This window comes from Geotrypetes seraphini, chromosome 5, assembly GCF_902459505.1.
Source record: "Geotrypetes seraphini chromosome 5, aGeoSer1.1, whole genome shotgun sequence".
NCBI classification, from domain to species: domain Eukaryota; kingdom Metazoa; phylum Chordata; class Amphibia; order Gymnophiona; family Dermophiidae; genus Geotrypetes; species Geotrypetes seraphini.
The window spans coordinates 263115957-263143775 of record NC_047088.1 but is presented as its reverse complement, the minus strand read 5'-3'; the positions used below and the strand labels follow the sequence as shown (position 1 = coordinate 263143775).

The 27819-nt window shown below is 39.4% G+C and overlaps 1 protein-coding gene across 3 annotated transcripts in view; it reads left to right on the top strand.

Moving 5' to 3' along the window:
• USP37 (ubiquitin specific peptidase 37) overlaps positions 1-27819 on the top strand; it is a 465383-nt gene that overhangs the window by 299929 nt on the left and 137635 nt on the right. For all 3 annotated transcript variants that reach the window (XM_033944517.1, XM_033944518.1, XM_033944516.1), the window contains exons 17-18: positions 14430-14495; positions 14780-14918. In XM_033944517.1, the coding sequence (XP_033800408.1) occupies positions 14430-14495; positions 14780-14918 (205 nt within the window). The remainder of the gene's footprint in view (positions 1-14429; positions 14496-14779; positions 14919-27819) is intronic.

Here is a 27819-nt window from a genome sequence, read left to right as displayed (position 1 = left end):
CCTTCACTAATATTACCTCTACAGAATTCCTTCCCTCCACTAGTGCACTGCGATACTCAGGAAAACAGAAGGGAGGTGGGACTGGAACCAATGAAAGAAACTCAAGAGAACAAGAGCACCCTAAGTACAAATAAAAAAGCCAAAAACAGAAAACTATTACTGTTGGGGGATTCCATCATCAGAGGAATTAACCTTGGAACACAGGGCGAGGAGTCCAAAATAGTGAAATGTCTTCCAGGATCCTCAGCTACCAGGAGTTCCAGGCAAATACTGACTATAATTAAGGAAGAAACTAAGGATTTTAACACTGATGTTGTTATCCATCTGGGAACAAATGACCTGGCCAACAACTCCACACTTGCAGCACAGAAAGCTTTTCGGGAGCTTGGTGAGGGCATGAAACCTTTTGTAAAGACTTTAGCTTTTTCTGAAATACTGCCTGCATATGGAAAAGGAGAGCAAAGAATGAAAAACTCAGAGGACTTTAATAGATGGCTCAGAGCCTGGTGTCATCAAGAAGGCTTCAGGTACATAGGAGGATGGGGAAATACATGGAAGGACAAGAAGCTATATTGCACTGATGGGCTACATATTACTACAGCAGGAAAAAGAAACCTTGCAGAGAAATTTAGACAATATTTTTCTAGGCATTTAAACTAGAAGGTGGGGGTGGTGTATGTACGAAGGACAATTATAGAGACCACCCCTGGCAAAAGAAAAGATGTGATAGTAGTAAAGGCTGCAACATAAGCAATATCAGCAACTCATTTCTTAGTATTGCAACGGAAAGTGAAACGACACAAAAATCCATACGAAAAAGGAGATTATCGCTGAAAAATAGCTGGAAAGCGATGACCACAAATGCTCGCAGTCTAAGCAACAAAGTTCATGATCTGCAAGCCCTGATATTAGAGGCAGATCTAGATATTGTTGCTATCACAGAGACATGGTTCAGTGAATCACATGGATGGGATGCAAACATACCGGGATATAATCTTTTTAGGAAGGACAGAGATGGTCATAAAGGTGGAGGAGTAGCTCTCTATGTAAAGATCAATATCCAAGCGACCAAAATGCAAGGGACCTGGGGAGAGGAAGAAGCGATATGGATTGCTCTGAAAAGAGAAGATGGAACTTCTATCTATGTGGGTGTAGTCTACAGACCTCCGACTCAATCGGAGCAAATTGATAAGGATCTGATTGTGGATATCCAAAAGTTTGGAAGGAAAGAGGAGGTTCTGCTGTTGGGAGATTTCAACCTGCCGGATGCGGACTGGAATGTTCCGTCTGCGGAATCGGAAAGAAATAGGGAGATTGTGGATGCCTTTCAAGAGGCTCTGCTCAGACAAATGGTGACGGAACCCACAAGGGAAAAAGCGATATTGGATCTGGTCCTCACAAATGGAGAGAGTATCTCTAATGTTCGAGTGGGTGCTCACCTGGGTAGTAGCGATCATCAAACGGTTTGGTTTGATATAACGGCTAAAGTGGAGAGCGGCCGCACGATACTTAAAGTCCTAGATTTCCAACGTACAGACTTTAATGCAATGGGAAAGTACCTGAAGAAAGAGCTGTTAGGATGGGAGGACATAAGAGAAGTGGAAAGACAGTGGTCTAAGCTGAAAGGAGCGATAAAAATGGCTACGGACCTTTATGTGAAGAAAATCAATAAAAACAAGAGAAAAAGGAAGCCGATATGGTTATCCAACCTAGTGGCTGAGAAAATAAAGGCGAAAGAGTTGGCGTTCATGAAATATAAAAAAACCCAAAAAGAGGAGAGCAGAAAGGACTACAGGGTGAAACTGAAAGAAGCCAAGAAAGAGATACGTTTGGCGAAGGCACAGGCGGAAGAACAAATGGCTAAAAATGTAAAAAAGGGAGATAAAAATTTTTTCAGATATATTAGTGAAAGGAGGAAGATAAAAAATGGAATTGCTAGGCTAAAAGATGCTGGGAACAAATATGTGGAGAGTGATGAGGAGAAAGCAAATGTGCTAAACAAATACTTCTGTTCTGTGTTCACAGAAGAAAATCCTGGAGAAGGACCGAGATTGTCCGGCAAAGTTACACGAGAAAATGGAGTAGATTCTGCGCCGTTCACGGAGGAGGGTGTTTATGAGCAACTTGAAAAACTGAAGGTGGACAAAGCGATGGGACCAGACGGGATCCATCCCAGGATACTAAGGGAACTCAGAGAGGTTCTGGCGAGTCCTATTAAAGACTTGTTCAACAAATCTCTGGAGACGGGAGTGATTCCTGGGGATTGGAGGAGAGCGGATGTGGTCCCTATTCATAAAAGTGGTCACAGGGATGAAGCAGGAAACTACAGGCCGGTGAGCCTCACTTCAGTTGTTGGAAAAATAATGGAAGTGTTGCTGAAAGAAAGGATAGTGTACTTCCTTGAATCTAATGGGTTACAGGATCCGAGGCAACATGGCTTTACAAAAGGTAAATCGTGCCAAACGAACCTGATTGAATTTTTTGATTGGGTGACCAGAGAGCTGGATCGAGGACATATGCTAGATGTAATTTACTTGGATTTCAGCAAAGCCTTTGATACAGTTCCTCATAGGAGGCTGTTGAACAAACTTGAAGGGCTGAAGTTAGGACCCAAAGTGGTGAACTGGGTCAGAAACTGGCTGTCGGACAGACGCCAGAGGGTGGTGGTTAATGGAAGTCGCTCGAAGGAAGGAAAGGTGACTAGTGGAGTCCCTCAGGGTTCGGTGCTGGGGCCAATCCTGTTCAATATGTATGTAAGTGACATTGCTGAAGGGTTAGAAGGAAAAGTGTGCCTTTTTGCAGATGATACCAAGATTTGTAACAGAGTAGACACCGAAGAGGGAGTGGAAAATATGAAAAAGGATCTGCAAAAGTTAGAGGAATGGTCTAATGCCTGGCAACTAAAATTCAATGCAAAGAAATGCAGAGTAATGCATTTGGGGATTAATAATAGGAAGGAACCGTATATGCTGGGAGGAGAGAAGCTGATATGCACGGATGGGGAGAGGGACCTTGGGGTGATAGTGTCCGAAGATCTAAAGGCGAAAAAACAGTGTGACAAGGCAGTGGCTGCTGCCAGAAGGATTCTGGGCTGTATAAAGAGAGGCGTAGTCAGTAGAAGGAAGAAGGTGTTGATGCCCCTGTACAGGTCATTGGTGAGGCCCCACTTGGAGTATTGTGTTCAGTTTTGGAGACCGTATCTGGCGAAAGATGTAAGAAGACTTGAGGCGGTCCAGAGGAGGACGACGAAAATGATAGGAGGCTTGCGCCAGAAGACGTATGAGGAGAGACAGGGGAGATATGATTCAGACGTTCAAATACTTAAAGGGTATTAACGTAGAACAAAATCTTTTCCAGAGAAAGGAAAATGGTAAAACCAGAGGACATAATTTGAGGTTGAGGGGTGGTAGATTTCGGGGCAATGTTAGGAAATTCTACTTTACGGAGAGGGTGGTGGATGCCTGGAATGCGCTCCCGAGAGAGGTGGTGGAGAGTAAAACTGTGACTGAGTTCAAAGAAGCGTGGGATGAACACAGAAGATTTAGAATCAGAAAATAATATTAAAGATTGAACTAGGCCAGTTACTGGGCAGACTTGTACAGTCTGTGTCTGTGCGTGGCCATTTGGGGGAGGATGGGTAGGGGAGGACTTCGGTGGCTGGGGGGGTGTGGATGGGCTGGAGTGGGTCTTGACGGAGATTTCGGCGGTTGGAGCCCAGGCACAGTGCTGGGTGGGGCTTTGGATTCTCGCCCAGTGGTAGCTAAGAAAAAAAAAAAAGAGGAATTTGAATTGAGTCAGGTTGGGCAGACTGGATGGACCATTCGGGTCTTTGTCTGCCGTCATCTACTATGTTACTATGTTACATTGCTTAGTTTGGCGTCATCGGCGAATAATGTTATTTTACCTCGCAGTCCTTCTGCCAAGTCTCTTATAAAGATGTTGAATAGGATCGAGCCCTGCGGCACTCCACTGATTACCTCCGTCATTTCGGAGGTACCACTACCCTCTGAAGCCTACCTCCAAGCCAGTTCCCAACCCATTTCGTCAATGTGTCGCCCAATCCTATAGAACTCATCTTGCTCAGCAACCTGCGGTGTGGTACGCTATCGAATGCTTTACTGAAGTCCAGGTACACGATGTCCAGGGACTCCCCAACATTTAGCTTCCTCGTCACCCAGTCAAAGAAGCTGATCAGGTTGGATTGGCAGGATCTCCCCTTAGTAAATCCATGTTGACGGGGATCCCGTAGATTCTCCTCGTTCAGGATCGTATCCAATTGGCGTTTGATTAGAGTTTCCATTAGTTTGCACACTATTGATGTGAGACTCACCGGTCTGTAGTTTGCAGTCTCCATCTTGGAGCCTTTCTTGTGGAGTGGAATGACGTTAGCTGTCTTCCAGTCCAATGGGACGTTACCTGTACTAAGGGAGAGATTGAAGAGAGCGGATAGCGGTTCCGCCAAGACATCACACAACTCCCTGAGCACCCTGGGGTGTAGGTTGTCAGGCCCCATTGCCTTGTTAACCTTAAGCTTTGACAGCTCGCAGTAGACACCGCTGGGTGTAAACTCGAAATTACTAAACGGGTCATCTGCGTCAACCCTTGTCTGTAGCTGAGGGCCGAGTCCTGGCGCCTCGCGGGTGAAGACTGAGCAGAAGTATACATTTAACAGTTGGGCTTTTTCCGAGTCCGCTTCTACATAGTCTCCGTCTGGTTTCCTAAGATGTACTATCCTGCCTGAGTTCTTATTTCTGTCACTGATATACCTGAAGAAGGATTTATCTCCTTTCTGGATGTCCTTCGCTAGAGACTCCTCCATGCGGAATTTGGCCTCCCTAACTGCTGTTTTGACGGCTTTTGACTTGGCCAGATAGACTTCCCTAGAGTCCTGTTTCCCTGATTGTTTGTAAGAGATGAATGCTTTTTTCTTCTCCTTGATGAGGTCCGAAATCTCCGCAGAGAACCACTGTGGCTTATTGTTCCTTCGCCGTTTACTTACTGATTTAACATAGCGGTTTGTTGCTTCTTGTATGGTGGCTTTCAAAGTCGACCACATTTCTTCCATGTTATCGGTTTCTGCTTGGCTTTGTAGCACCTGGTGAACGAAGTCTCCCATTTCTTTGAAGTTTGTGTCCTTGAATTTGAGGACCTTGGTCAGTGTGGTAGATTTAGTGAAACCTTTCCTGAGATTGAACCATACCATGTTGTGGTCACTGGAGGCCAATGTGTTGCCCACTGAGACCTCTGTGACACTTTCTCCATTGGTAAGTATCAGGTCCAGTATTGCCTGATCCCTTATTGGTTCCAACACCAGTTGCCTGAGTCTTGCTCCCTTCATAGAGTTTAATAGCCTCCTGCTGCTGCCGGAAGCAGAGGAAAGCATGTCCCAATCCACATCAGGCATGTTGAAGTCACCTAACAATACTGTGTCCCCACGCAAGGTGATATTCTCTATATCTCTGATTAATTCCATATCTAGGTCATCCTGTTGTCTTGGGGGTCTGTATATTAAGCCAAGATGCAGGCATTTGCCCTTCCCTCTGGCCAAATTTACCCAAAGGGATTCATACATAGTAACATAGTAACATAGTAGATGACGGCAGATAAAGACCCGAATGGTTCATCCAGTCTGCCCAACCTGATTCAATTTAAATTTTTTTTTTTTTTTTTTTTTAAGCTCTACCCGGTACTGTGCCTGAGATTCCCCAGTGTAGTGGACATCTGTGCTCTAATTTAAGACAAAAGGTTTAGAAGAAGTATAAGTCAGACTGGGAAGTGATAAAATAAATAGTAGCGATTGTTTAAAAAATCTGAAAATGTTCTGGCTGGTTGAAAGTGTGTGCTAAGCATGCACTCTGACAGGAGGATGTGTCTGCAGGGGAGTATGCATGATAATTAGGAGACAGCTAAAATCCATTTCTTTAGCACCTCTCCAGACTGGTACAATTCATTGACCAGCAGGTGGAGACTGAGACAAAACTTTTTGGTTGTAATAAAAGTAGCTGTGCTTCCCCCTAATATATCCCGTCTGTTCTCAGTCTCCAAGCAGGTGTGGTAACCTGTTGCCAATTTTCCCTTGGTTAGTGTAGGGCGGTTGGAAGTTGTTTAGTGGCCTTCTTGTCCCAGTTTGGTGCCGGACTGAGCTGGGGGGGGACCCTTTCGGGGGTCCATCTGACCTCAGGGGGTGTCGCAAGTCTCTCTTGCCCCCACCTCCCCAAAATTTTTATAGAGGCGCCTCAGCTGTAAGCCTTGCCACTCATATTGGCAATGTTAAAGAAATACAGGGATATATATATATAACTGATTAGTCAGAAAAATAGCTGTACTGATAGAAAAGAGACTGACTATTGTTATAATTACCAGTGAGCGGAGAGTGACATATATCTTGAAAAATGCTCAGAAGAGTGAAACCCTAAAGAGGGGGTGAAGACCTCCTCTTAAGAAAGAGTTTATCGTCCAATCATTGCATTGGTGTATGAAAACATCACTCTCTGGTCTCTGGTAAAGCTTGAACTATGCTTATAAGCTTAAATTAATGATGTACCAAAATTTTTAAAGAAATTCTCTGTCAAATAGAAAAATGATGCAATGCACTTAACTGAAGAGTTAAGATTCTCAGGGGTCCCGACGCGGCCCCGTTTCAAGATCTGCTTCAGGAGACCCAAAAATAAATAATTTGAAACCCTCTGTGCAAGCTTTAATAAGGTCACAATGCTTTTCCAAAAGAGAAAATCTGAAAAACAATAATAATAATTTTGTAAAAACCCCACAACGCAGCAGTATGCTAAAACTTACTGTGGTGAGGAAACGAATAACATCTTACTAGCAAAACAATGAAGCAAGGAAGTATTGAGAACTTACATACCGGTCATTAGATTCAAAAATTCCAAACGACGGAGAGCACGACCCGCCTCACCCAATTTATGCTGAAAAGAGGGGGAGGGGGGTGAGCTCCGATTGAACGTAATGACGTCAAAAAGCGTCAAAAGGTTATTGTCACCAGCTAACAACTGACACTGTACATGTTGAAAATAGAAAAAATATGAAAAGAAAAATTTATGCAACAAGGCAAAACTTAGGAAAAACAAAGCAGAGATTACAAGAAAGCAACCCATTCGATCTCGTTGTTTAGTCCATAAGGGTACAGCTTGTTCAATTCAAAAATCCACTGCTGTTCTTTACGCCAAAGTAGTTTAGAAACATCACCTCCACGGGTGAGGGTTACTGAATCCAAGATGGAAAATTTCAAATCAGCTGTAGTTGGTATTGGAGCCAGTGTTGGACTAGTGGGGCTTCTCGTGTGCCGGATTTAATTCTACTAATGTGTTCTCCAATTCGGGTTTTCAATGCATTATCAATGCAGAATTGCACTCCTTGGATATTCCAGATACTAAGATCGAATTTTTGACTACACTGGCGTCTATTGCATTGAGTATGAACTATTTCCAGTTTGGTGAAATTTTTTACAAGCAAATCAAAGGCACAGCCATGGGAGCCAAAATGGCTCCGTCCATTGCCTGTCTCTACGTGTCTAAATTTGAACACACTTTTTTATATTCTTCAAGCTATTGGCAACATCTGCTGTTTTGGAAGAGATACATTGATGACATCCTTGGAGTATGGATGGGAACCGCCAGTGAACTGGATCAGTTTCTACTATGGCTTAATAGTTGTGATGGCAACTTACAATTTACTATGACTACAGATCATCATCAAGTCTCTTTTTTGGATATAAATGTACTGTTAATCAATGGGAATTTCCAGACAACCATATATCGCAAACCCACTGACCGTAACAATCTTTTGCAATACGATAGTTTTCACCCCAAGCATTTGAGGGATAACATCCCAGCGGGGCAATTCCTGAAGCTCCGAAGACTTTGTACTTCAGTACAGGACTATATCTCGCAATCAGAAGTTATGACAACGAGATTTGAAGAAAGAGGGTACCCTGCTGGAGTCATCCACAAAGCTTATAAGAGGGGGCTGTATGCTAATCGTTCATTGTTGCTAGCGACTCCACCTAAACCTGAGGATCACCCTTTAGTATGTATTCTACCATATTCTCACTTGGCTTTTCACATTAAGCGCATTATTAAGCAACAGTGGCATATCATGCAGTACAACCCAGAGTTTCAGGATCTTCCCCGCTTTGCATTTACCAAACAGCACAATTTGAAACAACGATTAGTTCATTCACAGTTTTTCAGCTCATCAGCAGCAGTCTCCCCTGTTGAGGGTAGGCACATGCCGTGTGGGCATTGTAAGATGTGTTCGCACAGTGTTCCCTTGCAGGAGATGAGCTTATCTACAAAAAAGAAACCTACCTCTTTGGTCTCAGATTGTAACACCAAAGAGGTAGTGTATATCATTCGATGTCCGTGTGGCATGCAGTATGTGGGTTGCACCATCCGGAGTGTGAAAACCCGAATTGGAGAACACATTAGTAGAATTAAATCCGGCACACGAGAAGCCCCACTAGTCCAACACTGGCTCCAATACCAACACAGTACAGCTGATTTGAAATTTTCCATCTTGGATTCAGTAACCCTCACCCGTGGAGGTGATGTTTCTAAACTACTTTGGCGTAAAGAACAGCAGTGGATTTTTGAATTGAACACGCTGCACCCTTATGGACTAAACAACGAGATCGAATGGGTTGCTTTCTTGTAATCTCTGCTTTGTTTTTCCTAAGTTTTGCCTTTTTGCATAAATTTTTCTTTTCATATTTTTTCTATTTTCAACATGCTTTATGTACAGTGTCAGTTGTTAGCTGGTGACAATAACCTTTTGACGCTTTTGGCGTTTTTTGACGTCATTACGTTCAATCGGAGCTCACCCCCTCCCCCTCTTTTCAGCATAAATTGGGTGAGGCGGGTCGTGCTCTCCGTCGTTTGGAATTTTTGAATCTAATGACCGGTATGTAAGTTCTCAATACTTCCTTGCTTCATTGTTTTGCTAGTAAGATGTTATTCGTTTCCTCACCACAGTAAGTTTTAGCATTCTGCTGCGTTGTGGGGTTTTTACAAAATTATTATTATTGTTTTTCAGATTTTCTCTTTTGGAAAAGCATTGTGACCTTATTAAAGCTTGCACAGAGGGTTTCAAATTATTTATTTTTGGGTCTCCTGAAGCAGATCTTGAAACGGGGCCGCGTCGGGACCCCTGAGAATCTTAACTCTTCAGTTAAGTGCATTGCTTCATTTTTCTATTTGACAGAGAATTTCTTTAAAAATTTTGGTACATCATTAATTTAAGCTTATAAGCATAGTTCAAGCTTTACCAGAGACCAGAGAGTGATGTTTTCATACACCAATGCAATGATTGGACGATAAACTCTTTCTTAAGAGGAGGTCTTCACCCCCTCTTCAGGGTTTCACTCTTCTGAGCATTTTTCAAGATATATGTCACTCTCCCCTCACTGGTACTCATATTGGCAAGGCATATGGCTTAGAGAGCCAGTGAAGTCTGTTCTGTCAGAAAAAAAAATCCTGATGCAGTGCCGGTCTGAAGGGAGTCTTCAATTGACTGTAATTAATTTTTTGTTGTTAACTGGCACTTTTTCTTTCAGTTAGGTCGCATATTGCACAATGAGCACCTTTCTTTTAAAAAAAAAATTATTTATCAATTTTTATAATTTTTGACATTCTCATCAGTCAAAGAACAGGAAAAAATGCAATGTAAACAGAAATATCCATACAGTATATTCTAAATCATAATATATATAGGTAAATATTATATTACAAAGTATATTTAGTCCACAAATCAAATAAAGGCAGAGCTGAAGATTAGCTGAGATTAACTATAAAAAAAAATAACAAGAAGAACTTAAAAATGAGGCTTGACTGCCCTCAAACTATTCCTCTCTGAACGGATTTAAAAGAAGCTAAGGTCATCAGTTACATGTTATCCTTAGACGAGCTAAATTTGGATAACTGCTGCAGCACATAGGAAGCATACCTGTTCTCTTTATATACCAAAATACACTTACCAGTGGTATCTCAGAACAAAAGTCGCCCCTAACTGCACAGCCTGAGGTCTCAAAATAAGAAAGCCAGTGGTACAGGTGTTTTTCCTCTTAGCAGATTTCCTTCATGTCCAACTGTATTTTCAGTTGTTCCTGTCGATACTTTTGTCGACACTTTCGACCTGGTTTACAGCACAGCACAACTACTCATGAAAGATCAGTAGAGTCCACAAAGAGAAGTACTAAACATTCCACAGGCATAGAGTTCCAGAACAAGTCAGAAAAACCCACAATTCGCACATCAGCAACGCTTCTTCTGTGAAAATTATTATAAACGAGCTAAATATGTAGATCGGAGGTTTTTGTTTCTGCCTAAAGTACGAACCCCAGATGCGCAAACGATTACTTGTGTATTACAGTTTTCACCATCAATAAAATGTGTGGTTAAATCTTTAGTCGACATTGGGACATTTTGAGTCAGGATCCTGCATTTTTTGATTGCCACCTCCGTATGGCCTATTCTAGGCAAAAGAATCTTAAGGAACTTTTGAGTCCTTCAGATAGTTTTGTTTCCAAACCTCAATACAGCCAACATGAAGGAAGTCATTCTAAATGTCAGAGGTGTCAAATCTGTGCCATAACGATGGTTTTATCTGGTGGTTTTAAACACCCGGCATCGGGTAAAATGCATTTTCTTCGTTTTCATACCACTTGTCTCACGGACTATGTAGTTTATCTCATTATTTGTCCCTGTCAGATGATTTATGTGGGTCAAACAACACGCCCCTTTAAAACACGTATGACAGAACATAAAAGTTGTCTCCACACTGGCAAACTGCAGGCACCAATCGTTGCTCATTGTCTGGAGTTTAATCATGTTTTTGAAGACCTACGGTGTTCTGCAATAGATTATATTCCTACAAACCATCATAATCGCCAGCGTCTGCTTTTACAAAGAGAACTTTTTTGGATTTGTGCTTTGGAAACTGAGGAACCTAAAGGGTTAAACTCTAGAACTGAATGACATCATGCATTGTGATTGACAGCAGTGGTAGTGTGGTGTGTGGGGGGGGGGTGGGTTAGGATTTTCAAGAGAGGTTTCAACATGTAGGATTTTATCAAATCCTGTTCTATCTCTGTCCCATGTGACCACAACCAATGGGATTTAAATAGGCGGGGCATATTCCACTCTCTGTGTTTGGGGAACCACCATGTTTGATCGAGGAGTTGATTTGAGAGTACGTTGAAAAGTGTCCGGTCCATTTCATTGAGAGGTTTGAGCAGCTATCCTTCAAAAGTTAAGTATTTGATCATATATAACTGTGTTTTGCAGGATTGACTGTGACTTCACATCCTGAGGCAGCTTATAATTAGCGAAACGCTGGCCACCGTCGATGTGCGGTGTCTTTCTGTTTACTCAATAGAATTTGGCTTTTCAAATCATTTTCAGATCATAGGGGTCCTGATACAAGGCAGAATATATCCCACTTGCATTGCACAAGGCTTTTCTCTATTGAAATATTATTGAGGAGGTTTTTTATGCCAGTGACTTTATTATACCCTGTAAAACTCCACCTGTTTTCAACCTGAGTTTCTCGGTTTGGTGGAGGGGGGGATCTGAGGCTTTTTCCTCCTCTTAATAATTTTCACAGAAGAAGCGTTGCTGATGTGTGCGAATTGTGGGTTTTCCTGCCTTGTTCTGGAACTCTATGCCTGTGGAATGTTTAGTACTTCTCTTTGTGGACTCTGCTGATCTTTCATGAGTAGTTGTGCTGTACTGTAAACCAGGTCGAAAGTGTAGTGAGATTATATTGTTTGGTTTTTCGAGGGGCTTGTATTGTGTTTGATACTTATGTCGACACCATCATGTTCAACTGTATTTTCAGTTGTTACTGCTGACGCTCATGTCGATTTCTGGTGCCAATCTGGTCTCAGTTCTTGATACCGGTAGCACTTTCAGAGGAGTCTTCTACGATTTTGACAAATCATTTAAAGCGACGCCAATCTTCTTTAACGTTGCTGGTGTTGGTGTCGATTCGATATGAGAAGGCCTTGCAATCATTAAATTATCTTCAGCCTTCGACACAGACTCCCTGACATTGATTCTGTTTAGTTTGGGATTGAATCTCTGAGAGGGGGGGGTTTTGAGCAAGACCCATCTCTCTCTGAAGCGGTGGGGTTTTTCACCACATGCTTCTCTTTCCACTTCAGAAGGGTTAATAATTTATTTTTTCACGATTCCTTAGGGGAATGTCTGCACCTTGTGCCATTCCCTTGGAAGTTACTTTTTTAAAGTCATTCCTTTGACTAAGGACTTTTATTTTCCTTGACCTATAGTTAACTATTCAAGGATTTTTTGATTCCCTTTCATGATTTTTTACGGGACATTTTTTGATATGCCTTTAGAAATACTGAGGCTGTTTTAATAAATCCCTACTGGTGGAGTAAACTCTACAGGCTAGTGTGTAGGCCTCTTGTCTTTCTGGGCAGAGTGGGCTATGCTAGGCACCGGTTGGCTAATCGGCTTCCCAGATTCCTATGCTGCCTCACTGGTTCAATAACCACTTTACTTGGCATAAATTTTTTCCATGTCACATTCCACTTTTCTCTGCTTACACATACAGTGCCTGTGTTTTTCAACATTGCCCACCAGGTCAGGTTAGTAAATACGCCTTGTTTGGGGGACGACCTTTTTGGTGCTTCCATGGTCCTGCTGGGACATGCCTACTCAGCAGTTGTCTGTTTTATTAGACCAAGTGAGACTCTCTGGTCAAGACCAAATAGCTGTCTTCACCTTCATCTCAATCTTCTTCTCAACGAAGATTTGTGGTTACATTTTTCCCTATATTTAGGGCATAGGCAATACTACATTTGGAGGCTGTCTTCAGTTCCTCATACCTCACTGAGAGTTCATCACCTTCGCTCTCTGGGTTTTCTTCATAGGGCAGGTTTCTATACTCAATGTTTTTCATCCTGCTCTCAGACCTTTTTTCTCAGAGAGTCTGTTTTGGATCCTGTACGGTCCTTCATTTTTTCTTTTGCTGATTGCCATCGAAGGGTCCTCTTCGATTTGTGGAGTCAGGGATTCTAATCCCATTTCTACTTGATTCCCAAGTACACTGGAGGACTGAGATTTTTCCTGGATCTCAGAGCTCTCATTATTTTTCTGGTTGGGAGGTTTTCACTCGTTTCTCCTCATTCAGACCTACAAGCTATGTTTCCTGGATTTCAAGGAAGTTTCCACATATCCCAATTCCTACGGTTTTCAGATTATACCTTTGAGTTCAACTCAGTCATTGCCATTACCAGTACAGAGTCCTTCTTTTTGGTCTGGCATCTTCTCTCAGAGTCTTCACGACGTGTCTGATTGTGATGGCTGCATCTATCCAATTTCATGGCCTTCAGATTTTTTTCTTTTTCTGAACATCTGGTTCATCAAGGCTGTTTCTTCTCCGGAAGTAGTCTGAGCAACTTCTCAGACCATCTCTTTTCTTCTGGTTCTAGGCTTGGCAATTAAAATCCTCGTAATCGCGTCTATAATTCATTGGGCCAATCCTAGCCACCACTCTCATGAGAGCGTTTCTTCCTCCAGATCACCTTCAGACTCTCATCCGTCTGTGTCAGCAGTTGCTTCCTTTTCAAACCATCTTTGCCAGACACATGATGTTTTTTTCTGAGCCACAGGGTTTCAACTATTCATGTTCTACCACAGGTAGGACTACATTTTTACATTCCTCAGTGGATTCTTGCTTCCCAGTGGTCTCGGATGACGGATCGTCTCTCAAAGCAGGTATATCTATGACATTGTCTCATTTGCAGCTGCTTCAATTATGGATGATCTCTTCTAATATGGATGATCTCTTCTAATCTTACAGAGGTCTTCTTTTTTATTTGTCCCCACATTATATGCTCATCACCACTGACGCATCTTTTTATGCATGGAGGGCTCATATGGACGATCTACAGATTCAGGGTCTTTGGACTGCCAGGAAATGGAACATTTCACATCAAGTTCCTAAAAAAGTGAGCATAGAGATAGTGATCATAGTGATAGTTTGCCCCAGTGAAAAGGGGTTATCTGAGGTGTGTTGTGGTTATCGGTTCTTTGTTCAACATTTTTAAGTGATATTGTGAAAGCTATTGAGAAAGTTTTATCTTTTTGTGATGATGCAAAATTTGCAACAGGGTATATGCCATGAAAGGTGTAGAAAATTAGGTCATATATAATGAGGCTTGATAGTTTGGGGCATGGAGGATCATATATTTGGTCCTAGAGGAGCAGGAGTAAAGCACTATGCATGACAGAGGAGTATCTGAGAGTGATCATATTCTCCCTTTCTACTGTGTAGAACTGGTTCTTAAATTAAAATTCTAAGATTAGTTTCCAAGTTTCACTATAGACTTGTTATGTTTTTTGTAACAATATATCAGGCAATAACATTTCCCCCTCCATTGTGCTTAGCCCTCAGCCTCTGAAAGCCTCACAGATGGTGAATTCTTGCACTGTAACCACTTCCACACCTTCCAGGTGAGTTTATTTTTCTCTATAATTCTCAGCAGTCTCTGCCTTACTCTTACCCAGTTTGGCACATCTTTTTCATATCACTAGAACTAGAAGGAAGCCGCCTTAGAGCATTTTAATTGATTTTCATGTAGTTTACTTTGTTTATGAGCAAACTATATAACATTTGCACACACCACTTTGGGCACCACAAAACTCATTTTTAACCAATAAACTAAGCATGTTGAAATGATATCATGGCAGCATCTTCTCTACAGAGTATTTTCTTGATGGTTCTTTTTCATTTGCAGAAACTACACTTTCAAATTGAAAAGTATTTGTTTGGATTCGGACAGTGATGATGAGCAGTTGAAACGCTCAGTTGCTCTTAGTCAGAGGCTCTGCGAAGCGCTAAACAAAGACCAGCGGCAGCAGGAAGACTTAGTAAAGGTGAGATGTTGAGCACCACTCGACAAATCAATATGTAGGCACTGAATTATTTCAGAGCAGCATTTCACATACTCATGATTATCTTAATTCTTGTAGTTTGCAACCTGGAAGAAACATATTAACTTAAAAAGATCAAGAAAAGTAATTGTCGCTGGGCATCTCCTTTTTCTTTTTTGTAAAGAATTCTTTTCTGGAAAACAAAATTGTCCAGAAGTAAAATTGGTAACAGAATAAACTACAGATAATACAGAACACCGCTGTAAAGATTATATTCAATGCAAAGAAATTTGACCATGTTACCCCCCCTCTTGCAAAAAGCTCACTGGTTGCCGGTGGAACACAGAATCACTTACAACATTCTTCTATTAACATTCAAGACCAGACAAAACAATCAACCCGAATTTATAAATAATCTTCTTACAATCCTTCTAGGACCCTAAGATCAACAGCTAATAACCTTTTTTCTATACCGTCACTGAAGTATATAAATACAATGAGGTCTACTATCTTCTCTGTTACTGCCCCTACTCTCTGGAATAGTATCCCAAATTATTTACGCGAAGAATCAATTCTTAATAATTTTAAGATGAAGCTATAGAGATTTATTTTTCTTGATGCTTTCGAGACCTAACTGTCCTTTTAAGGGCAATTGAGATCAACACTTTGTGTTCAACATTGTTTATAGCAGCCCCTCCTATTGTTTTTTTCCCTAATTGTTCTCTTTTACTTTGACTGTTGTAGTTCTTGCCTTTTACCTTTTGTTCCTGTTTGTCTTTGTTTTTAAAAATTTGGAGAGTTATTGTTATTGTTTGGTTATGCATTGTCAGCCTAAACGTGTATTTTTAGCTAAAGTATGTTCTATGTTTTTATGATTTTGTACACTGCCTAGAAGGTTGATTGGGCGGTATAAGAAATTTTAAAGAAACTTGAAAACACAGCAAGACAATAATTAAAATGAGCTCCTTAAAATATGGAAAAATGGTTACAGGTTTGATAACGTCACCTTAAATGCAAAATCATATCTTTACATTTACTGAACTCTAAGGTCAACGTACAATTTGGGATGGGAAAAAAAAAAGCAGTTGCCATGTAGGAAAGTGTTATGGAAGTAATGGGAGTGCAGTTAGACTAGTCCAGATCAAGAGATTATGTTCCTCTCCAACAGATGGAGTTAGAGAAACAAATCAGTTTCCAGTGACATCACTAATAAAAGAAGGGAGGTACAGCCTGGAGCTAAGCAGTATTTCTCTACCTCCAGCATATGGTGCATTGAACTGGTGCAGTTTTCTTTTCTTGTCTGAGGCCTGTCTCACATGACCACAGGTTATTGCTCAATTATAATGGTGTCTTATGTACTGCTATATCTCCTACTGGATAGCTTGCTTCTATTTATTAATGTGTTGTATTTTAATTTATTTTGTATGTTGCTTAGATTTTTTTGCAGTATATACTTTTTTTTAAAAAATAAATCAGTTTACAAAAGATTACAAAAATTCACAAAGTGATTAGGAACAAAAGTACTGAAAATTATAAATAATATTGCTAAACATCATGGTTTCAGTGAAGCTCATTGCTCAAAGAGAGAGGTTTTCAGTAATTTATGAAATATTCAGTAGGTAGGTATAGTGCTGGTAGTAGAATTTGTCTGTTCAAATTTAATATACTGCCCTTCATTCTATATAGCAGAGCGATTTACAATCCTTGTTAGACAAGGTTGATATGACAGGTGTCTTCTTGGTTTGCTGCACTGAACCGATGGGCTATGCATCCCTCCCCTCCTTTCTATGACTATGGATATGTCCTCCTGGTCTAGTAGGAATCCATGAAAGGAAATTAAGAGGTTTACTTCCTGAGTGACAACTTTCCTCCAACTCTCTTCTGTTTTGCCAGGATCATGTTTATATATCCATTATCATGATCCTGGCAGTTTACACTTCTCCCTCCGTATTCACGGTTTCCATATCTGCGGATTTGCTTATTCATGATTTTTCGGCTGCTGACTCCACCCCCAAAAATTACATCATCACTAAAGTTCTTTTTACTGTACCGATAAAGTTTATCACTTACCGTTCACTCTGAAAATCGCTGCTTCCATGCTTTCTCCTACAAATCCGCTGCTTCCATGCTTCCCAGTGTGCACTGAGAAGAACGCTGCTTCCAGCATCCATAGTGAGAAAGGTTTCTTCCCAGCATGCTTGCCTAATCCAAGCCCAGAAATCGCTGCTTGCCTAATCCAATAGTAGTAATAGTGGCTTATTTCAAAAACCGCGAATAACAGATGAAAAGTTATTTGCAGTTTTCCATATTCACGCCTATGGTCTGCCCGCATCCACCGCGAATACGGAGGGAGAAGTGTAGTTGACCCATATGTGAGAATGTTATGCCTACTTGTTCTTGGAGAAAGCAGATACTTACTTGTAGTAGGTGTTCTCAGAGGATAGCAGGTATATCGCCTCCACTGGTTGGGTTTTTAGTTTTATTGATCTGATAGTCCTGTGAGCTGACATCAGTTGGGAAAGCACCAGGATGTGTGCAATATGGGCACTATCTAAAGATTTAAAGTGACAGTGCACTTGGTAGTGTCCATACCCAATTCCGTGGCTGTAACACCCACATGTAAGAATATATGCTTGCTGTTTTCGGAGAACATCTGCTTATAGGTAAGTATCATTGCTTTATAAAGGTAAATATAAACATACACCAGAGCACTTCACTCATTTTTTTAATGCACTTTCCTGTAATAGGAGTCATCAACATCTATGCAAGTTCTGATAAATTTTCAGACAGCATTATTTATACGAGAGTTGATTCATAAGTCATGGCAATTATTTTTTTTCTCTCGAAAATGTACCAACACTGGAAATTTAATATATATGTTTGAAAGTGTATGATATGTTCTTCTTAATGTTGCCACCAAACAAGAGATGAGTGCAGCCGTCACTTGTAGGGGAGAAGCAAAAAAACATAACATTTGAAATCTTCTCACAAGGTTTCCACAGCTGGCATTGTGCTTGTTGCAGGTTTCCAGGTCTCGCTGCATCTTGTCAGGTAGAAACTGACGTTTCAGTCACCATGCTGTTTGTCTTCAGGGTATGCTCTGAAGTCTGCAGTGTGACTTTGGAAATAGTGGGTTCACTGACCTGATTGGGAACAGGACAGTCCACCAATTTGAATTTTAGCAGGAAAGTCAGTTGGTCAGAAATTTGAATTTTGTTGTAAAAGTCCATAGAGTGGAAAAGTCTCTGGCAAGTTTAAAGATGCTCTCTCCATGGAGCTGGGTTAGTTGTTTTCTCAGGGTTTCTGCAGCTAGCATTGTGCTTGTTGCAGGTTTCCAGATCTCGAGACACCTCTTCCCCGCCCTTAACATATGTGGCTGCTAAGTCATCTTGTCCATGAAGAAATTTTCCTGCACTTGTGTTTGCTGCTTTACCAGTAGACATTGTCCTTTTAGCTAATAAGTACTTTGCTGCCTTAAGATCAAAAGTTCTGCTGAGTGAGAACATGTTCTGATACTATGTTCAATTAAAGATCTGAAAATTGCTATTAGTATTGAAAACTTCTGTACAAATGCAAACAGAATTTCTAGTACGACAACATTTTATTCCTGAATCCTTTCATGCAAGAACTCTTTTAGGTAGCTTCATTTGCATACTTTTTTACAACTCCTCTCGCCTCTGGGCTGTTCTACTCCTCAGTTGTCTTCCTACAATGAGACAGTAGGAGCTTGTCTTTTCTGCTCGTGTTTATTTTTTTTTTTTTAATTTGAGTCGTTCACTCGGTTCTTTTGCAAGGGTTTCAGTGCGTTAGAGGGATCCCCTTAGGAGACAACTCTGGCTATGGGAAAGCGCAGACTCTAAGGGCTAGAGTCTGCTTCCAAGGGGCAGGCTGCTCTGCAGTACACCCACTTGGACAGCCTTCACTAACAGTTCAAGGATTTAGGGACCGTTCCCTTAGGAGCCCTGCTTGCCCCCAGGTTCATCCACAGTGGGTTTGAGCACAGGCTGCGTGGCGGTTTTCCAGGATCAGGCCGACTGCTTTCTTCCCCTCCTTTCCCCTCCCTGTTTAGCGTGCATGAAGTCTGTGGTGGGGGTGAGCTCTCTGGCCAGTGGGTCAGGCTCAAAAGGCAGTGAGAAGACACAAGCAGTCCAGATTCCAGGCTTGTTGAGGCAGATAGTTTCCCTATAAGTTGTCTGCAGCTTCTACACTTGCAGCTTCCAGCATGCAGCATGGCACAGTGAGTAACATGGGGGGGGGGGGGGCTTGGGGGATCTTTACAATTCTTTTTTCTTAACTTCTGTGGTTAATCATATTCCCCCACCTCTAAAATTAACGGTTTTTATTTTTCAAAGTAGCTCCCCAGGCTATTATTGGTGCTAAAATTGCTGCCATGGTGGCCATCTTGGGTTTCCCGATTTGAATTTAAAAGCCTCCATCTGCCTCAAAACACCTCATTTTTGTTTAAAAACAGATGGGATTGACTCCTCGGGTCTGGATACTTCAGATTTATTCCCCATTTGAAGTGGGTGGCAGTCCGAGGAGCATCCGTGTTCCATGTGCTGCACAACGCATGAGGAGGGGGCAAGAGTCGCTGGGTTAGGCCCCTTGGGGGCCTGCTTTCTGCTACCTGCACTGTGTGAACCGCTGCCGGCTGTGCATCCCCCCAACAAGCCGCTGAAGGCAAAAGGAGCGAGTGCGGCAAGGAGGTAACTGGGAACCTCTTCCCCCGCTGACCCGAAAGGCTTTCCTCTGATGTCAACTCTAACATCGGAGGGAAGCCCTGTGGGTCAGTTTCAGGAGAGAGGAGAGGGGGCAGGCAGCAAGGAGGGATCCTTGGCTGCAGCAGCACAGCTTTGGACGGGCGGGCAGGGAATATTCTCTGCGGTGGCCATGCCACATACCCCCAACAAGTGGCCCGCGTAGCCCTAAGTTTTTATTCTGCTTGAAGAACGTTTGGAAGAAATAAAAGGAAAGTCAAGAACATTGTGTTTTCCACAGTCTGTTTTTGCTCCTCATGTGGTCTTTTTGCCTGCTTCTCACTGTACTAGTACAGTGAATCTGCATAGTGAATCGGTGGGAGCATCTGACATTCTGCATAGTGAATCGGTGGGAGCATCTGACATTCGACCTGTTGGTGTTGGCTACCAATAAGAAAGCAGACTAATTCTTCAATCAAAGTCGTGAGCAGAGAAGCGAGGGTCTGGACACCCTTGTTCAACCCTGGCCAAAGGTAGGCCATCTTTATGCCTTCTTTCCGTGGCCCATGATAGGACAAATTCTGCTCAGGATTATGACACCCCAGGAAAGAGTAATTCTAGTAGCACTGGTCTGGCCAAGGCACTTGTGGTTTGCAGATCCAGTACGACTTCAGCAGGATCAAACTTCCCTGTCATCCCCGGCCTCTCACGCAGGGCCCAATTGCCCTTCAGGATCGGAATGCTTTGTTCTTATAGCAAGGCTCTTCAGCGCGCAGCACTATTATGCAAAGGCTACTTGGATGCAGTGGTCTCAATTATTCTGCGATGTAAGAAGTCAACTGTAGCAGTGTATTCAAAAGCATGGAAGTTTTTTCCAACTTTGGTGCACTCAGAGGAATGAAGACCTGTATGCAGCTACGATCTATATGATACTCTCCTTTCTCCAGGAAGGTGTACAAAAGGACCTAGTTGTTTGCTTCCTGAGAATTCAGATAGCTGGACTCTTCTGTTTTTAGACCAAGGGTCAATAAGAACACACTTGCTACATATCTAGATATCTCCAGATTTCTGAAGGGCATGTTGTGGCTCCATCCTCCAGTACACCGGCCTTTTCCAGTGTGGAATCTTAATCTGGTTCTCCGGGCACTGGTGAGGCCACTCTTTGAGCCTCTGGACCTTACCATCAAGACGGAGTGAAGTGTCGGAACTTCAGACTTTGTCCTGCAGATATCCTTTCTTAGGATTATGGATGCAGGTGTGACTTTCTGCACAGTTCCCTCTTTCCTGCCAAAAGCGATTTCCAGCTTCCACATCAACCAATAAGTACATTTGCCTGCCTTCACAACCTCGGAGTCGAGAAAACAGGATAAGATCATTGGATGTGTGCAGACTCTTACTTCGGTATCTAGAAGTTAGGAACAAATTTAGGTTGTCAAATCCTCTCATTGTGCTGGTGGGTGCAGCCCGTCAGCCAGCATCTAAAGCCATTATTGCTAGATGGATCCGTATGGCCATTTCGATCTACCAGCTACAACAACATTCTTCACCAAGATTGTGATTCCTATCCTCTTGATGATCTCCTTGACACCCCAGGGGGTTGCTGGCAGCATAGAGCATTTGATCCACATCCTTCTCAGGAGTCAGAGCATTGAAGACCTTTCTCTCATCAATATGTTCAGGTAAGGGCAGCTGTAAAAGAAGGTCATCTACCTTGTCATCTTTATTCAACTTGCTGAACAGATCGAGTAGTTCCTCTTCTGTGATGGAGGCTGGTTTCAAGATGGTTTCACTGCTGCAGCAGCTTTTGTCTTGTTAAGTACATAGGAGTGACTTAAGGGATTTCTCCCAACTAAAAACATAAGAATAGCCTTACTGGGTCAGACCAATGATCCATCAAGCCCAGTAGCCCAGTAGCCCGTTCTCACGGTGGCCAATCCAGGTCAACACTTTTGCTTATGCTGACGATATACAGCTTCTCCACCCTATTAATCCTGACAACCCTTCTGCCATAGCCCAAATTAATACAAAACTTGAACTAATCCACGACTGGTTAATCAATAATCGTTTAGCTTTGAACATCAATAAATCTAACATACTGCTTTTTCCCTGGAAAGATAACCCTTCTCTTATTTCGCCAATCTCTATCAATGGACTTCCCTTACAAGAAGTACAAAAAATCAAAATTCTTGGCGTAATTTTGGATTATAAACTTACTTTTCATGATCACATCAGTAGTGTTATTAAATCTTCCTTTTTCAGACTGAGACAGATACGTTCCATTTCCCAGTTATTCAATAATGACTCTTTGAAAATTCTCATCCATTCTCTTGTAATATCTAAATTAGACTACTGTAACGCTTTATTTAACGGTATATCACAAAAAGAAATCAGACGTCTTCAGCTTATTCAGAATACAGCTATCCGACTTATCACAAAAGCTAAAAAATTCGATCACATAACTCCTCTTCTTAAGGAAGCTCACTGGCTTCCAGTAACTCACAGAATAACTTACAAACTTTGTCTGCTCACATTTAAATCTCTTCTGTTTAAAACTCCTGCCTTTATCCATAGACTATTAATTCCTTATTCTTCCAATAGAACTCTAAGATCAGACCAACAGCACTTATTAACGATCCCATCATTAAAAACAATAAATACTCGCCGTCAATATATTTTTTCAGTAACGGCCCCCCAAACTTGGAATTCTCTTCCCATCTATTTACGTGAGGAACTTAATTTAGACAAATTTAAAATTAAACTAAAAACTTTTATTTAACGATGCATTTGTCATCTGATTTATAGTTTTCTTTTTAACATTATTCAATTGCACTTACTTCTATTTCTCCTGTTTTCATACATTCTACTACTTTTATCCCATCCTCTTCGTGTTTTCCTTAATTGGTCCCCCACCTTGCTTAATTACATTGTAACTTCTTTCCCGTCCTTCCTTTTGTTCCCAGTTTGTACAGTTATTGTCTAGTCTTGTCAGTTTTTAACTATTTTTGTGTAACTTTATTAATATGTAAATCGCCTTGAATATTGAAAAGGCGATTAAACAAATAAATATTAAACTTGAAACTTGAAACTTGAAACTTGTCACTAGTACCTGGCCAAAACCCAAAGAGTAGCAACATTTCATGCTACCAATCCAGGGCAAGCAGAGGCTTCTCCCATGTCTTAATAACAGACTATGGACTTTTCCTCCAGGAATTTGTCCAAACTTTTCTTAAAACCAGCTACGCTATCCGTTTTGACCACAACCTCTGGCAATGCGTTTCAGAGCTTAACTATTCTCTGAGTGAAAAAATATTTCCTCCTATTGGTTTTAAAAGTATTTCCCTTCATCAAGTGTCCCCTAGTCTTTGTATTTTTTGAGGGAAAAATCGGGGGGCGTGGCTTGGACACGCATGAGGAAGGTCGGCTAACAGAAGAGCTCCCTGAAAAAAGTCCTTGAAAGAAAAAAAAAAAAGTTACTAAAAGTGGAGATTTAAGAATTATTTAATGATAAATAAAGAAAAAAACGCGATGGCTTCAGGAAAACAAAATGATTTTGCGGTCTCGGGAAGCAGCAAGAGAGCAAAGCCTGAACAAGAAATAGGATCAAAAACAGGAGATCCAGAAGTAATGAAAGAATTGAAAGAAATCAAAGAAATGCTTTTACTTCTTACTAAAAAAGTTAACAATTTAACTGAAGATGTATCCACGTTAAATAAAAAAATGGATTTAATGGAGTTAAAGTGCAATGACATGGAAGAAAGATTAATAACAGCTGAAAAATAAATTTCTAACAACATAAATGAAAAAAAAGAAAATTGATTTACTTATTAAAGAGTTGGAGGATCAATCGAATCGTGAAAGAAGGAGTAATATTCGTCTGATTGGTCTCCCGGAAGGAGCAGAGAAAGGAAATCCGGTGGCATTTATAGAAAATTTACTACCTAAACTACTTCCTCTAAAAACCAAGTACCCCATAGAGATTGAAAGAGCACATAGAGTGCCTACAAAAAGATCAGGAAGGTATCAAGGACCGAGGCCACTGATCTTTAAACTGTTGCGCCACCAGCAGGTTATAGAAATTTTTCAACTTGCAAAACAAAATAAAGGATTACAATTTCAAGATGCCCGCATTCATTTTGTTCCAGACTTTGCAAAAAGTACGGCGATCAAAAGAAAAAAGCTCCTGGACTTGAGACCACAACTAAGAGAAATGGGAGCAAAGTTTGGTATAGTATACCCGGCTAATATGAAAGTAACTATTGCAGATAAAACTTTAACTTTTGACAATGCAGAAGAGCTACAAAAATTTATACAAAGCCAAGAATTACCAATGTCACCTTAATTTCTCTTTATTATATGTTATATTATTTTAACTGGAAAAACTTTTATTTTATTTTATGATATACACTTATTAAAATAATATTGTTTACCCATAGCAACGATTTAGAATGTTTTTAACCTTATTCAAAATTACACTTCAACGTTCTTTATGCTAATGATATGGCCTGGCTAAGTATTCCATAATGGAATGAAACAGTTAAGGCATCAGCTGAATTCTATTGATCTCAATTATAATTTTTAATATTAGGAAAAACTGTATGCGAATTGATTGTAGGATGGAGCTTCCTTCCTTTAAAATAGCAGTAAAACTATTTGAACTATATGCATGTGACTAATTTAACCCCTCAAGCAAATTGAAAAGATAATCAGTATTTCAACATCTTTACTATTCTTTAATACTACAAATACTACAAATCCCAGACATCAATGCGAAAGAATCTGCGAATAAGAAGACTTCACGAAACCGGAAAGAGGAATTATAAATAGGAGATGTTATTTCTCGAATGGATATTAAAGAATTACTTCGCTGTATAACAAAACTATTAAAATAAAATATGAATGGAACAGAAACAAAGACCAACTTATATCTTAAAATTGAACGACGAAGAAAAATAGAAATCACCTGGAATACAACAAAATGTGATAAGAATATTGAACTGGATATAAAAATACAAAGAGGCGGTGAAAGAAGAAGGAATGATTTTCTACGAAGAAGGAAGTACTGAACATTAAATATTAGTAAATAAAGAGCACGATATAAGAATAAAAGAGACTTCTGCGTTTGAAGGGGGGGAGCTCTGGAATATAATTTTTTTTTTTTTTTTTTTTTGTCGCATACTTAACCTATACCTTATATATCTTTTAATCTTTTCATGTTTTTAAAGATTAATATTATAGAAAACAGTATATGATTGGGTTTGACATAATGAAAGATTATTTCATTTTAATATATATAAGTATAATATGATTATACAATGTGATATTTTTAAATTTATAAAATTAAATATATTTACATAAGATTTAAATTAAGGTCAAAAATAGTAATGGAACATATAATTTGATATACAGGAACCATAGAAGGGAACTTAAAATATAATCTATATTATATGATTTATTAGATTTAGATTAAAATAAGAGTGTATTGAATAATAGAATAATAAATTAATTTAAAGTCTATATTAACATAAAATCTCAACCGGATTTATAGAAATATGAAATGTCAAGGAAAATATTAATTATCTTTAAAACTACTATAATATATATGACTTATTTGTGAATCTTAACAGATTTGGACTTTCAGGGAGTTTTTTTTGATACCGATCTAATATGTGTGTTGCCAAGTGTGCACTGCTATTAATTAGGGGGGAGGGAGGGTGGGATGGGAGGAGAGGGGAAATGGGAATGGGAAATTATATTGTTACAATGTATGGATATCTGATCGTAAAACTTATATTACATTTAAATCAAAATAGTTCTAAAATTTTAAATGGATATTAAAATATATACAATTAATGTCAATGGTTTAAATCATCCTATTAAAAGAAACAAATTATTAGGATTTCTCCATAAGCAAAACGCCGATATATACTTTATACAAGAGACTCATCTCTCAGATAATGAATCTAGGAAGTTAACAGGGGGTTGGATATCAAAATGTTTCTATTCACCTGCTTTAGGAAAAAAGGCTGGGGTAGCGATCCTGATAAATAAGAAATGCACTGCAAACTTTAAATTAATAAATTTTGATCCTTCAGGAAGATGGGTACATATTAAAATGGATTTGGGAAGTACAACCCTTGATTTATTTAATCTTTATGCTCCTAATTCAAATCAAAAGGAGTTTTTCAATCAAATTCAACAGATATTACTACCACTGGCTACTTCTAACTTAGTAGTAGCTGGAGATTTCAATGCTGTAATGGATCCAATTATAGACAAAAAACCAAGTAAAATCATAAAATCTTTAGGACTAGATAATTTAATACAATCTTGTAATTTAATAGATATATGGCGTATCCTTCATTTTAATGATCGGGAATATTCTTTTTGTTCTCAAGTCCATAAATCTTTTTCAAGAATTGATTATATATTTGTAAATAATAACATAGCGCAGCATGTATCAAAAGCAGTAATTGATCCCATTATAATTTCAGACCATGCTGGTGTGTGGATTAACCTTCAAAATTACAATAATGATCAATTTAATTCAATATGGAGATTTAATAATGATTTATTAGCAGACTCGAAATTCTTAGAAGATCTTAAAGCAAAAATGCAAGAATTCTTTCAATTTAATACTTCTGATGACATTAATATAGAAATTTTATGGGATGCTTTTAAAGCAACAATGAGAGGAAATATAATTTCATATTCAGCTTTTATTAAAAAACAACTTAAAAAACAATATGAAGATATGGAAAAACAAATAAAAATTTTAGAAAATAAATTAATTACAAAATGGGAAAACAATACATTACAAGAGTTGTTAAAAGTAAAAGTTAAATATAATGAGATTTCTTCTCAAATTGTGAGGAAAGATATTTTCAATAAACAAGTACAATATTATGGCAATTCAAATAAAGCAGGAAAATTATTAGCAAATTTTCTTAAAGCAAAGAAAAGAAAATCTAAGATTATTGCAATTAAAGATATACAAGGTAATACACATACCAACACAAAAGATATTATAACACAATTTCTTGATTTTTACAAGGAATTATACACTTCTAATTCTTATAAAAATAAAGAACAAGACGGATTAACTTTCTTAAATTCTTTTATTGGACCGAATATTCCGGATCATATAAAAGGAAGTTTAGAAGAACCTATATCTTTAAAAGAAATAGAAACAGCATTGAAGTCTCTTAGAGTTGGATCCGCTCCAGGTGGAGATGGTTATACTGTTGAATTTTATAAATCATTCCAAAATATCATATTACCATATCTGTTAAATTTGTTTCAATATCAAATAAAGAATGAAAATATATCTGGTACTATGGCAGAATCGATAATTATAGTCTTACCAAAACCAAACAAAGATCCTACTCTGGTTTCAAATTACAGGCCTATTTCATTATTAAATGTGGATAATAAATTAATGGCTAAAGTATTAGCATTAAGATTGGCAAAAGCTCTTCCTTTCATTATTGATGTACATCAAACAGGATTTATTGCTAAAAGACATTCATCAGACAATACTAGACTTGCATTCCACTCATTAAATTTAGCAAAAAATATAAATGATCCAGTTTTTTTAATTTCTTTAGATGCAGAAAAAGCTTTTGATAGAGTGGAATGGAATTTTATATATCAAGCTTTACATTGGTTTGGTATAGGATCCGGTTTTATTAAAATGATTCAGACATTGTATAGCTCTCCTGGAGCAAGATTATATATTAACAATAATTTATCAACTAAATTCAACTTGCATAGGGGAGTTAGACAAGGATGCCCTTTGTCTCCATTACTTTTTGATGTTGTCCTAGAACCTTTATTAATTGCAATAAAAAAAACTAGGGAAATAAAGGGAATCTCATTTACCAGTTTTGAATTTAAATTATCTGCATATGCAGATGATATATTATTATATTTAAGAGAACCGGAAATTACTATTCCATGTATGCTTAATTTAATAGAAAAATACGGTACATTTTCTGGATATAAAATTAATTGGAATAAATCTGAAATCCTCCCAATTAATGTTCATTGTACCAAAGGATTATTTGATCCATATTCATTTATTTGGAAAGAGGATGGAATAAAATACTTAGGAATTATGATCAAAAATACAATTGAAGACACAGTCAAAGAGAATGAAAAACTTTTATTGAAAAAAATAACAGAAATGTGTGAGCAATGGAATCCATTAC